Raw genomic sequence first — 15,069 nt, 5'->3', positions numbered from 1 at the left:
ATTTCAGCTCGTACAGTATGGCTCACTTCCAACATGTTAGGTGGAAAGCTGGCTTGCTGCTAGTGCTACAATGTATATGTGAGTGTATTAAATTAGCCCTGTTTACTGCCATGCCACTTGCTTTGAAATTCACCTACAGGCTGCATGTGGCTGTTGCGGCTCCACGTTAATGTGACAGTGCTACTGTGACAGGAAGTTTATCAACAGTTGCTATTCCATGGCCGTCACCGAACGCACCCCCTTCAGACCATTAACCTGTTGAGGACGAGTCCCGAGTATATTCAGGAAGGTGTCTATGGAAATGCGTGTTGTATCAAAATCACTCCGCCCTCAACGTGTTTTAAAAAAAAGTTGTACTTGTTACCACTTCAGCCTGCAAGTGACTCCCCCCACCCCAGACACTAAATAATTTTTCCCTCAATATTTTTTTTTTCCGTTGATATTTTGCACCAGGGACAAAAATTTGTGGGGAAAAACAATTTGCACCTCAGGCTTTACCTGGCAGCACTGATTCTATAGGCCTACATATCTATTCTGCCGTGTTTACTACTATACCGACTGTACTGTCCACCCGTACGGTACGGAACATGTACACGTGTGCAAGTACATGTACATGTACTACAAGGATGTTTTTGTATACATGTACAGCACTTTACTTCTGACCAGTCCAAATTGAGAATGCGACCCTCAGTCTCGGCTCACCGCCGGCGGCACCGCCGGTGGCGCCCACGGCGACCAGGTCCCAGTGGCATGGTATACTGCCTGGCCCACGCGTGCAGGACTCTACCAGTCCTGTCTTCTGACACGTACATTTGTCTATGCATACCGGTGTAGCAGTGGAAAGTGCCCCCCAGAATTGCATGCTTGCCCCTGCCCATACTGGACCCCTCCTCTCAGAGCAAACTGCCCCCCTTTAGAACACTAATTAGAAAGTACACAACAAATTATTTGGATATCTGTACAGAAGGCACATTCATAGTTGTGTAGAGATCAGCAGATTTTATCTTGAAAAGAGGGTAACTTATGATTGTAAAAATTAAGCAGATTGCAAATGAGCATTTGGGGGGCACTCAGTGCAAAAGGAGGTACTCATTCCTGACTGACCCACTCTGAGGGGAGGCAGTGTACCCTAAAAACTCTAGGGTTGGTTGAGGGAGCAGGGAGGTGCGTATTCCAAAGATTTTAGAAATGCCAGCCCGGTGAGGGCTCACAGCTCTGGGGGTGCTTTCCACTGCTACACCAGTATGGTTACCACATTTCACGTGGTTATGGACAATAATGGATGCTGCAGAGAAAGTCAGTCAGCAGTCTATGCAAGACACAGAGCAAGATGAGCTGCAGAAGAAGCTCGAATTAGTGCGCCTGTTAAAGCTTGTATCCACCATGGGCATAAATTGGGGGGGGGGGGAGGGGGTATGGAGGGGATATATCCCCCAGCAATGGAGGAGGGGGATGACCTGTACAATTACCCCCCCCCCCCCCGAAATTTGAAAAAATGAATCAAAGAAGAAGAAATGTGATTATATTAAATTTGACATATTGCATGACGTTCTTACGCCTGGCTTGAGAGAGTTAAACAGAGCTTAACAGTATTCTATGTTTTATAATAATTATGTATGCATGATTTTCACAAGCGCTCGCTTGCTTCGCTCGCTTGCCAGATAATAATATTGACATAAAACATGGTCTAGATATTGGAAACATCAAATGTTTTAGGCCTACATATACATGCTATGACGCGCACAACTCGGGACAATCTGTAAATTACATACAAAAACAAACAACCCCCCCCCCCAAAAAAAAAAAAAAAAAAAAAGTACTGCCATAATTGAACCCCACCCCCTCCATTTCCTCTTGGTCTCTTTCAATAGACTTTGTACACTTGAGATTGACGTAGTTCATAATATTTTATCAAAGAGGGTGCAGCAGATCTTTCACTTGCAAAAGTTCCCTCAAATGCAGCTGTAGGTGTCGATTGGGGGGGGGGGGGGGGGAAGAGGGTGGTGCCCCCTCCCCATAAAATTATTGGGGCAAACATATCATTTTGCTCCCCCCAGTAAGTCCCTTTGCTCTCTGCTTTTTTTGTTTATTTGATAGAAAAATGTCCAAATATTTTATCCAACGTGTGCACCAGAGTGCTGAATTTCAATTCTGAAAATGCAAGATCTCTCTCGCATGGGAGGGAGAGATACCCCCTTCCGCACCCTCCCCCGTTCTGTCCTTTTCCTACAGACTTAGTATACTTTTAGATTGACAGATTTCCAAATGTTTCATCTAAAGTATGCACCAGGTCTGTCACTTCAGTTAAAAAGAAGCAAGCAAAAGTTCCATCGGAAGGGAGTGGATATCTTCTCTCAATTAACCCTTGGACTGAACCGAACTGAACGCTGAACCGATATTATATGGTCAGGGATATGATTTGTTGTGGCAAGCCACATGCCCACGCCGTCTCATAAGTCATTTGGTTACTTAGTTAGCTTAAGTCATAAAGATTAAGATTGATGGTACACCAATGTATTACAGTTGAACCTCTCGTATCCGGACAAGTCGGGACAGGGGCTCATCCGGATAAGGGATTTGGCCGGATACGGGAGACTCAATGCTTTATACATGTACATATACATACACATGTACTGATGTAGCCCATTGTAGTACCACATGTAGTAATGTGTATACTGCAACCTTTTCATTGTTACATTTGGGGATGTTTGGGGATGTTGAAATGTCTGGAGGTAAGCAATTTGGAAGGAAATTTGATGTAATGTATGTTAATCATGTTGGAAGTAATATGTAATTCATGTGTGTTTGGGTAGGAGTTGTCAAGGAGTTGGGAATCCCCCTTTCCTCCCGTAATTATTTAAAAAAAAAAAAAAAAATCACGGCGAGATTGCGTCCGTATAATAGAGAGATCCGGATAAAGGGAGGCCGGATAAGAGAGGTTCAACTGTAGTCCTGGAGTTATGAGGTTGTTAGTATTCGACATATGGAATAACAGTCATTTAATTTGGAAGATATGTTTACGCTCTGAGCTCAGAAGATTATTATATTGTATGACAGGATGTATGATTTGAAGACATGATTCCACCTTAATTAATGCACACATAATTTTAACGGTGCCTTATCTCTTCATATATTTCATTTCGGGTGATCAAACTGCCTCGTCTAGATCAATGAGCTAGTCCACGTGTAACACACTGTGACACAAGCTTTGTTTCCCTTTACAACTTTAGTACACTCTGGGGATTGACAGCTTCCTGAATTACATCAAAAATGAGTTTACGAGGTTCTAAGAATGCAAAAACTCCCTTGTATGCATGGGCATCAATCCCGGAGGACAAGGGGTGCAAATGTCATTTTGTCCCCCCAATAATTCCCAAAATCAGGAAAATTTTCTTACTTTTTCAATAGAAACTGTCCAAATATTTTATATAAAGTGTGCACCAGATTTGCTGAATTTCAATTCTGAAAAAGTAACATCTCTCTTGTGTGGGAGGGGGATAACCCACACCCTCCCCCGAATGGTTATTTTCCTGTAGACTTAGTGCACTTGTAGATTGACAGATTTCAAGATGTTTCATCTTAAGTGTGCATCAGATCTATCATTTCAATTTTAATGAATTTAAAAGTTCCTTCATCCTCTTTTAATTTATCTTTCCCCTGCTCAGTTCTTATCCATTGATTCAGACTCTGCACACTTTGGGGATTGACAATTTTCTGAATATTCCAGCGAAGTGTGCATCAGATCATTCTATGTCAATCCTAAAAATGCAAAAGCTCTGTTGTGTCCGGGGGGGGGGGGGGGGGGGCTACCCCTCCCACACCCTCCCCCTTCCCCTGACAACTTCCATGTATCACTTAGACTGTGTGTGTGTCTGTTTAATCAAACCATGGCTGATTTTCAGTTCCATACATAAAGTACATGTAAACTTCCTGTGACAAGTACAAAAGTTGTATTACCCACATGAGGGAAACAGGATAACACATTGAAGTAGTGAAAAGAAGCATTACTTGTTTATTAGACATTTAGTACATCATCTTGCCTTTTTTCCAGTCACAATGATAAGTAGTATATTATGAATTATGCTTATCTGTAATGAAAAATCATGCATTGAACTGTACAACAATCCTAAATTGATATTTTGCTGCAGTGAGTGTGCCTGGTGTTGGTTTTTTGTAGATGCATGCTGTTGTCCCCGTCTTCTTGTGCAAGAACATATTATTACGGGCATGCGTGGGTGTATAGTGTGTGTGTGTGTGTATGTGTGTGTGCCCACCTGCATGCAGGGATAAACAGGCGTCCATCCTCGGCTCTTTCTCCCCAGTAATATACCTCCTGCACGTACGGGTAGTCGTGGTTACAAGCAGCCAAGCAGGAACATATCCTTCCGTACCATAATATTGCACTTATGGGAGTTCATAGATAATTACAGTGGTATTGGAAAGTGCATGGTTGATCTGAATGGATACATGATCTAGGTGAATAGTGAGTTACGGATCAAGGTTATTATTATTATTTTTTTGTTGCTGTTGTTGTACCTGGGAAGATTCTATGGTGACAGGACAGTGGAGCTGGAATGAGGACATGCAGCAGCTATGAAAAAATAGAAAGAGGGGAACCTTGAGAGAAACAGTGAGAAATTCATTTTTACCTTCCAAGAGCACAAACATACCATAAAACATGTACTGTGTACCGATGTAAGAATTCAGCAACATGTGTTATAAATAGTATGTTACCTGTTTAATATACAAACACACATTCACACACACGTGTGTATTGTGCTAATAATGTCATATACCTACAAATATGAATTTTGTGTGAATTCATATAGGTCTAGGTATATTTCATATTTTGGCATGAGAATTTACAGAAGGGATGTTGAGAAGGGAAAATATTTGGGGCAGGTAACTTCTGTAGACATTACCTCATTAACCCTTCAGGAACTGATGATTCTGTACATAATGGGTATGGTTCCCTGGAAAATACAGCAATATTGCTCTCATTTTGACAACATTTTAAATTACATGAAATAGCTCTCTGCATGTCTATTTTTGCCTGTCATAAGTTATGTTTATTTGAAAGCCTATGAAGACTTTACCAAAAGTACCCTGTGTCATAAAGTAATTCTGACATACTATTGTTGACTTTTTACCTCTTTCAAATCACATGATTATATATTTTGTATGAAAAAAAAAAATTGGTAAAGCATAAAAATATATTTTGTATGAAAAAAAAAATTGGTAAAGCATAAAAATATTTTTGAAGAAATGGACTGACAGTTTCATGCATTTTTGGGAGTATGGATAAGACAGGCAGTTTTGGGCATTTCAGTGACTAATGGATTAGTGCTATGATACCTTTCTATTTGCCCTCTTTGCAGCCTACCTTCATGAAGAAGCATGCAAATAGCAGTCGTTTTGGTACTTATCCATCAGGGTGGGAAGGAAAGTAAATAATATAATATAGCAAGGGTCAAGGAGAGGCTTTCACAGCCAGAATTGACAGAGGTTATTTCAGGTTACTTTCCCCTCTGACTGACCAATCACAGGACCACATGATGCTAAACACAAGAACTCAACTCTTCAAGGGGGTTTGATGTGTATTTGTGTATGTATTTGTGTCTGTGTATGGGAGAGAGAGAGAACAACTGAACAACTCCAATCCAGTCCTGTGATAGTGCACTCACATTGCAGATGGTCATTCCGCAATGAAGCACACAGTATCTATGTAGGAGTCAATGGGGGCTTTGCTAGTGGGCAAGAAAAAGAAGAAAAGAAGAAATAATAATTGCACACGAATACATTTGCTTTTATATGGCAGTTCTATTGTTTAACTCTTTATGTGCCATGGTGGAAACCCTCTGTGTGCCACATTATTCTCATACTTTGTGAAAATATTCTGTTTTTCAAATCCATGTAACTTTTATAGATTTCTGTTAAGCTTGACACGTAGTGAGCAAAGTTGTAGAGAAAATGTCAAGCTTTGTTTTGATGTAAATTGTATGACAATAAATCACTCTGTAAATAAATTTGCTTTTCTTTGAATTGACCAGGAACTACATTATTGTAAAAAGGCATGACTTTTGCACACAAAATAGTGACAAAAACTTAAAATTTACACACAAATCCAGTAGACAACACCACTTGCTAGTCAATCACTACATAAAATGCAAGCTATATGTGAGAGAACGAAATCGCGAGAAACATTTTCATTGTTTTGTCGCATTTGGTGATTTATCGATCGATTTTGAAGGGTTTGTGCGTTTGAGCAGAATATGCGCAGGACGGGATACAGTACTGTATGGCACTATAATTTTGGCGCGATCCTGCAGCACATGGCATGGCGTGATTTTCATTTCCCTGCGTTGTTTTTGTGCATTGTTATTTTCGCCGTTCAAGGGCAATTCGCGAAATTCACGAAAATAAAACCACCGCAAAAATTTCAGCTCGTACAGTACTATAAGTGAGTGTACGAGCAGAACACGGTATTCGTACCATTGTGAGTCAGTGATGTCTGATCTTCTGCCAACACTTCGTCATTACCATATTCACTACTGCAGGTTCACATTTATATGGATAATGTCTTTTTGCAGATTATAAAGATTCACATTACTATGCTAATAGATTTGATTTCCATTCAACAATGAAATTCCAACAAGGAAAATTGTATGTGGGTAATTGCATTGAGGATTGAGAGAGAAGGATTGTATATTTGTGAGTCATGATATTCCATGTGGTAATTCAAAACAAACATTTGATTCTTTGTTAGATTACTGTAAAAGTGGATATTTTTGCATGAGTAATTTTTCACCCTTGGCGGGGTAAGATGAATTTCACATGTTTTTATTTCCACGGAATCAGGACATTACCCACTGGAACATACGGCATGCAAAAATATTCATGTGCTTTTATTTTCACGCTACCTTCTGGTTGCGGGAAATGCACGAAAATTTCCACTTTTACAGTAGTTAAGAAACATACGGCAACTGTGTCTATAGATCTTTCTTGTTCTTAGTTAAGACTGCTGTGATTTGTCCATGATAGCTGTGACTTTGTGAAGCTTTAAGCTGGTATCTCACTGAGCAGCGAACGTTTGCGAACGTAGCGAATTTGAGATTCGCCAACTTTTCTGACGAATGTTTGCGAAAAATCAAAGTTCGCTTCTGCCATTAGCGACCGTTAGCGACTTTTAGCGATGTTTAGCGACAATTAGCAACACTTTAGCGAATGTCTGCGAAAGTGTTTGCGAACACAGGTGGCGACTATTAGCGAATGTTAGCAAATGTTAGCGACAATTTTGCAAATGTTAGCGACAGTTTTGCAAATATTAGCAACTGTTTGCAAATCGTTTGCGACAATTTTGCGAATATGTTCTTGGACCTAGAAAAGTACCAGGCGATTGTGTATAGTAAGACCCATAAAACGACATAAAACTTTCCACTGGATTCAGATCTCTTGTGACAACCGTTCAAGATGGATTTCCAGGATATGGAAATAAATTTCTGCCAAGAAGAGGCTCAAGGTGTTGCTATCCTTGAAGAGCTGCTTTGTCAGGCTGCTGCTACAGCTATTCTCTCTCAAAAAAGAAAGAGTGAAAATATTCACTCTTGAAGAAGTGAATAACAGAAAAGAGTGAATTTCAGGTGAAATTAGAGTGATTTTGGAGTGAAAATGTTCATTTTCACTCATTTTTGAGTGACCTCAGGGATCACTCCAAGATTTTCGAGTGATCCCTGAGGTCACTCCAAAATGAGTGAAAATAGATATTTTCACTCAAAATTCACTCCAATTTCACTCAAAACTCACTCTTTTCTGTAATTCACTCCTTCAAGAGTGAACATTTTCACTCTTTCTTTTTAGAGAGTTGTGCAGCATAAGAGAAATAAAATCAAGAAAGACAAGAAAGGAAGAAGAAAAGAAAGAGATTCAGAGAGTGCTTGTTGCAGAGGACAGACTTTAGTCAATATGAAAAGCTTTTGAAGCAATTACAATCATGATGGAGATGTCAAGAGCTTCAAGAACTTTCTTAGAGTGGAACCTTGTCTGTTTCAGAAGCTTTTATATAGGAACCATGTGGTTACTTGTTCGCAAGCAGTGGCGAATCATATAAAAATGTTAGCGACACCGTATTACGACCGTTTGCGAATTCTTACGAGTGTTTTGCGAATGTTTGCGAATGTTTGCAAATGTTAGCGAAAATACAAATTCGCAAAGGTTCGCAAAGAAATTTTGAACATGTTCAAAATTTCTTTGCGACAAGAAAAACTGTTTGCGACAATAAAAACCGTTTGCGAACTTTCTTGCGAATGTTAACGAACCTTTTGCAACCGTTTACGAACCATGGCGAATTCCAAAATTCGCTACGTTCGCAAACGTTCGCCGCTCAGTGAGATACCCCCTTTAACACTTCCTGATGATGTTGCTCTAATACACCATAGGCATTATATATTCCCTTTTGTCAATGAAGCAAGAAAAAATCATCTCACTGCATTTTTCCACAAAGAGTACTCTTCATCTTCTTGCACTGAGATGTACAGACAACCAAATTTACGAGCAGTACATATTGTATATCCTGATGCTCTGCAGATACATCAAATGTCATGGACGTCCATCTCATTAGGCTGAAGTCCAAGGATGTCTGTAGAATATATTTGTGCTGTGTAGTTCATCTGATCTTCGTTTCTCAAAGAATGTATTAAACCTGTGAGCATGCTGTACTGTTGCCATGGCATAATTGCAATGAATCAGTATTAAGATTGTCTTTACATCTTAGTTGTTCTTATTTTGCAAATTCGGAAGGCCAGAAATTACTCTACAAAGAGCATTTCCCAGCAGTGTCAAAGTTGTCAAGAATTAGTCAAAGGGGTATATACTTCTTTACTTCCCATAGCCTTCAATAGCATATGACCTCTTCATTGAGCTGTCACAATGCTCATGTTGGGTACTGAAAGTGCTTGGGCGGAATTTCACATATAAGATGTATTTTCTTATGTAGGCAATGATGAATGGAAATGTTTTGGAAATCAGCTGTACTACCTACACTTAATTCCTTCAGGATGTCACAATTTTGGCTGTTAGCCTGGACGGGAACCTGGTATACCACATGCCTGTGGTGTCAACTCATTATATGGGGCCTGGTATACCAGGTTCCGAAAATGTAGACAGGAGTTCAAATTCATGAAATTCTTCCGTCGAGGTGTTTTCGTTGCAATGTAGACAGGAGTGTCTGCATTTGTGGCCTAAATTCATGTTTATTTGTGTTATTTTGACAACAAAAAATCAAACAAACCAGACTGATTGAAAGATGAGTTTCTTAATTCTATCATTTTTTTCACGTGTATGAACACTGTATTTTTGTCTAATTCGTGTTTATCCAATATAGTAGTGCACTTGTTTTGCTATTTACATAGCCGTCAATGCTGAGCGTACTAGATTTTTACATTCGCTGACTCTGTTCGAGTGACCTTGATATAATGTATAACAAAAGAGTTTGCAAGCCTATCAGTGCACACTCTATTTGTAGTTTCTGGGGCCCGTTTCATAAAACTTTCATCAGTGACAACTGCCACATTTCTATGACAAATTTGCTCTCAGCCAATCAGATGCAAGGATTTCAGTAGCTTGTCACATCTATGACAACTTGTCACTGATGACAAGTTTTATGAAACAGGCCCCAGGTCCAATTGATATTTTGCATTGTTTGATGGCACATGTAGTTGACCATTGAAAGGGGAAATGAAACGTGTACTGTTCGACTGCATTCGCACAGGCAGATTACCAATCTGTCTGTTTTTAAGGCTAGGCATTGAAGGAAACCCAAACCCAAAGAAAAAAAATCATTTTTTTCCTGAAAATTACACATTCCATCAGCTTGATACTGACATATGTTAAGTGTAGCAATTATTCCCCCTGCTTTCTTAAAGGGGTTAGTCAAGTGCTCTTTCATTATGCTAGAAAAGTGAATTTTTGTGGAATTTTCTTTATATTGTTGTCCACACATGATGTCATAACCTCTAGTAGCCTCCCCATCCAGCGATTCCAACACTAAAACTTTAAAGGACAAGTTCACCTTCATTAACATAAGGATTGAGAGAATGTAGCAATATTAGTAGAACACATCATTGAAAGTTTGAGGAAAATCAGATAATCCGTTCAAAAGTTATGAATTTTTAAAGTTTTTGTGCAGTCACCGCTGGATGAGAATACTACTGCAGTGTATGATGTCACATGCATACAACAATATAAGGAAAATATAAAGAGAATTTCACAAAATTTCATCTTTTGAAAAAAGTACACATTCCCTTGACTCGTTACTGACATATGTTATGGGTAATATTATTCCCATTGCCTTTAGAAAGAGGCAAGTCAAGTGCTCTTTTATTATGCGAAAAAAGTGAAAATATGTTGAATTTTCTTTACATTTTCTTTATACTGTTGTACTGATATTATGACATCACGTGCCTTAGTAGTCTCCTCATCCAGCGGTTCCAACACAAAAATTTTAAAAATTCATAACTTGTGCATCGATTGTCCAATTTTCCTCAAACTTTCACTGATGTGTTCTACTAATATTGCTGCATTCTCTCAATCCTTATGTTTATGAAGGTGAACTTGTCCTTTAGATATTCATAACTTTTGCATCTATTGTCCGATTTTCCTCAAACTTTCACTGATATGTTCTACTAATGTTGCTGCTTTCACTCAATCCACATTACTCTTTGGTTTTGGGTTCCCTTTGAGAATTCGTTTGGGGGCATTGGAGGCTTTAACCCTATCTCTGTCACATAGACGAAGCCAGAATGTTCAGACATTTTGCAGTGCGGAGACATGGGATTGTTGTTGGCCAGTTCTGATTGTTATTATTGACATTAATGTGTCATGTTATACATCATTTGAAAGCTTATAGTCTATACTTTCATATCTCATAATAATCTGAGTAGGATTTTAAGTAGGATGCCCTCTTATGTCACATAATTATCTTTTCAGACTTACTTGTACATGTTACCACCTCATTTTCTCACACAATATGCTCTTATACCCCAAAAAGGTGTATACAAATGTTATAGAGAATTTATTCAGCTTTCAGATGATGTGATTTTTTCGTCAGTAGCATCAGTACTTTTCATTTTATGAACAGAAGTGTGTGGCAAGTACAACCTACATTTTACACACTTCGCACAATTTCTGATTTTATGGATGAAATGTTGGCATGAAAGTAGATAAAGCATGCTAACATCTAGTCAGGATGAAAATATTCATTGATTATACGACTTTTACTTGTAGTTTAGATTATTCTTGTCCTATAATATTGCCATGTTATGGTAAGATAATCTAAGGGTAAAAATTGTCACTGAAAATATTCAGTCTTCAGAGTGTCCATTCCTGTCGAGTATGCTAGACTCCTTTGCACTCTCCTCATTGAACAGAATTGAACCATCACTGTAGTCATTTGCTTTATGATAAACCTACATTGAACATAAGTTTCACAAAGTAACGGTTATTAGATAATGATGATCAACAGTCAAACATACCTCAGCTTTTAAGCCTCGAGACCGAGACTGTCCAGCTTCGGGTAGGAGGCTACTGTACCCTTATTGCTCCTAGCACCCTGCCCCGCTAGCCCCGGCTAACTAGAGACCCATTGCACCGCTGTTAGTGCTGAGTAAACAGCTACAACTGCTGCACTGAATGTGCAGTGTTCATTTATTCTACAGTTCATTTATGAGGCCGATATCACTAAAACCATACCCCTTCACAGAATTCAAAGATGTTGAAATCCCTATCCTGAATGTTTTCACTTCATATTGTACTATATTGACTTAGATAAAATGGATGAAAATTGACCCATGTGTACGATCTTTTCATCGCACACGGCGATCTTATTACAGTCCCACATATACAGATTCGTGTAAGTTCTCCACACAAGAAACCTATAGCAAAACTGTACACAATACATTGCTGTCTGAATGCAAATAAACATGGGCGGGGCCACCACAATTTTTTTGACTTTGAGAAGGCTTTCCTGATTGGTTGAAGGTGGGGAAGCTTTTTTGCACACTGGATATCGTTTCCTTACACTGTCAGCCAATCACAAATGAGTTTGTAGAGTGGTAGCGTCATAGCCTTTGAAGTAATCTGTCAATCAAAATAGGGCCGATTTAATCGGCCCAAGCATTTACATGGCAGGTTTTGGGCCGATTTAATCGGCCCGTGACACAGATAGGGTTAAGGCTGCATTTTTAACTTGAGAGAGAGAATCATGTTTCAAAACGCGTTTGGAATGGTGTTTGCGAACGTGGTTTGAAATGCTATTCTGGGGGTACCGCGTTTATCTAACCATCATACAATCGCGATTTGAGTGTTCTCACTGCGCAGCTACTTTGCACTGTTTGACCCGGGAAGTAAAGGTCAACTGCGTACCAGCAATAGCTTTCAAAGGGCGTTTTGAAACACGTTTGAGACCCGATTGCTGTCCAGTGAGTAGATAATGCCATTTTGAAATGTGTTTATATCTCAAGGTCAAATCCCAGCTGTTTCTGGTTATGCTCTCTACCTATTATTTGTGTGTGACTGAGGAGGCATGTTTGATGGTATGCAGTTGACCTTTACTTCCCAGGTCAAACGGCGCAAAGCAGCTGCGCAGTGACACCACTCGAATCGTGATTGTATGATGGTTAGATAAACGCGGCTCCCCCAGAATCGCATTTCAAACCACGTTTGCAAACACCGTTCCAAACGCGTTTTGAAACGTGATTCTCTCTCTCAGGTTTAAAGGTAGGGGATACCTTTTACAGACCTCCCAAAATGCAGCAAAACATTAAATATGAACCTCAGGGGACTTGTTTAGGCCACTGCTGAGAAATTTGGACGTCAACAGTTATCTACAATTTGAATAATGCACAAAACTCAACTACTCAGTAGTTCTGTGTGTCAGCCACATTTAAGCCTTTTTGTTGCAGTCTTCTGTATTTTTTATCTATAAACACAAATCTTAAAGTATGAGAGCTGATGTAATAACATATAGAGTGTGTGGCAAGAATGTATATAGAAATGCTTGTAAGTTTTGATGAACTTTCTTCACAAAATATACATGATGGACACACATGTAGTGCATGGGTCTGCAAAGGTAGCCTAGTAATGTACTGGAATTTACAGTGAGCCCCGAAAAAAATTCAATTCAAAATCTAACGGTCAATAAAAATGTACTAAATGTTACCTTACACTTTCAATACTTTATGGGAGTTTCTAAAATGATACTCTCTTCAACATACCACTGTATTTATACAACTCTTCATTTGAGGCATGCAAATGGGATTCCCTACCTTTAAGATAAACGCAGCCTAAGGGAATTACAGGAGGAACAGGTTAAGCACACTTTGTAGCATTGCACGAAATGTGACATTGGAGAATACACAGATGCAGTGCTGCTCAGCATCACTATCCCATCGATCAAACTTTTTCTCACAAACTGGCACTCAAGTTTTTTTCATAAAATGTGCAGCTGTTTTTTCAAGGGAGAAACTAAATTACTGTTAAACACCACAACAAACTGCAAGTGAAAGCCTCTTCAGTTACATGCATGTAAAATATGAATATGTTTCATGTGAAATGAATCTTTAACATTTTCTCAAACCATTCATATTTTCAAGGACATGATGAAATTCTCTGTTAGAATAAATTTAGTAGGAAAGGTGTTTTTTTTTTCCACTCCATATATAGAGATTGGTCTTCTGGCCTTTCTCACAATTGTCTTGGCGACAGGTTGCATTTATGCAGATTGATGATTCTCTTTCCCATAGAACCTCTGCCATGTCCAAGACAGCCTTCCATCCAACTAAGGAACGGAAATGGACTTGTTGAGCCAAACAAGATTCTCTTGTTGTCGGTGCCCTTTTTTCTGGGCTTCCTGATTGATTGAAAGGCCACTTTTAATTCGACTCCCAGTACACTTCAGGATGCTCTCTGATGACTGCAGATCGTGATCACCAGCTGATGCTTCCTTATTTTGTAGTCTGGGCCCGGAAAGCCTCCTCAGACCCTGAGATGACAAAATGAACGCTTGTCTCCTCTTCAGTCTAAACTCCCTACGAGCAATCATGATAGTTTGGGTTTCACATTCATTCGACCAACAAATGTATACGTAAGAGATATAGTGAAAATTACCTCAACATGTACATTTACTTATTTGTTTAATTTCTCTGTTGCTCTCAGTACAAATGTGTGGTGTCTTATAGCATTCAAGTGTGTCCTTTGCATGATATGTAGATACATGGCAATCACATGTAGAGAGCTCAATTAATTTACTGATATGTATGTAGCACAGGTTTGTGTCAAACAAGTAAAATTTCGAATGACACATTTGATCCTTAAATGTTGATACAAAGAGAAATCAGTGTCCATGGGAGAAAACCTCAATAAAGACAGAACAGTTTAGTGAATTGGACAAACGAATCTAAAGAATGCTAACATTCTTCTTGCTACAGTTATCACTTATAAATTACAGAGAGTAAAACAAACATATATATTGCAATACATCTACCATTACATCTACCATAAAAGATGTAATTTCCCATGAGATTAGTATCTGCAATTTATTCAAGTTCACCTGCCCCACATGTAGGTTTGACAGTGCATTTTAGAGATTTCAGCTTTCTCTAGAGTGTTTTTGCAGATTCTTAGAATTAATTGTATCTTCTTTGCTTCACTTTTTCTCTACAGCGGAATCCACATTGGAGCAATTCAAGAATACTACCAATCACTATAAAGCAAGCCACAAGATAGACCAGGACTTATTTGTGCAAAGGACAAGACCGGGATGCCTGCAGGCCATCTATGATGGGGCAAGCACTGACCTCAAGGTAACATAGGAAATAACTAAATACATAACAAGGATATACCTTCTATTAATTAATTATTCGAAACATTTTCATCATTGCCTATGTTTGAGCAGTCAAAAGAACCAAACCATACAGTACCATACCAGGTTGGGAGCTTTCAAGTGCCCTGTGGATTACCTCATGAGTTATTTTTGGATGGAGTCAGAAGGGTCACATTTGTTGTAGCCTTTTGTCA

General features: G+C 39.0%; 1 protein-coding gene across 1 annotated transcript in view; it reads left to right on the top strand.

Annotated features, from left to right (window-relative positions):
• LOC140243116 (actin-binding protein WASF1-like) overlaps nt 1-14,864 on the top strand; it is a 79,750-nt gene extending 64,886 nt beyond the window's left edge. The window contains exon 2 of the mRNA XM_072322845.1: nt 14,716-14,864. Within this exon, the coding sequence (XP_072178946.1) occupies nt 14,716-14,864 (149 nt within the window). The remainder of the gene's footprint in view (nt 1-14,715) is intronic.
• Nucleotides 14,865-15,069: the final 205 nt, after the last annotated feature.

This window comes from Diadema setosum, chromosome 19 (genome assembly GCF_964275005.1).
Source record: "Diadema setosum chromosome 19, eeDiaSeto1, whole genome shotgun sequence".
Classification (NCBI taxonomy): domain Eukaryota; kingdom Metazoa; phylum Echinodermata; class Echinoidea; order Diadematoida; family Diadematidae; genus Diadema; species Diadema setosum.
The sequence above is the reverse complement of the archived record's forward strand: the minus strand, read 5'-3'. Positions and strand labels throughout refer to the sequence as shown.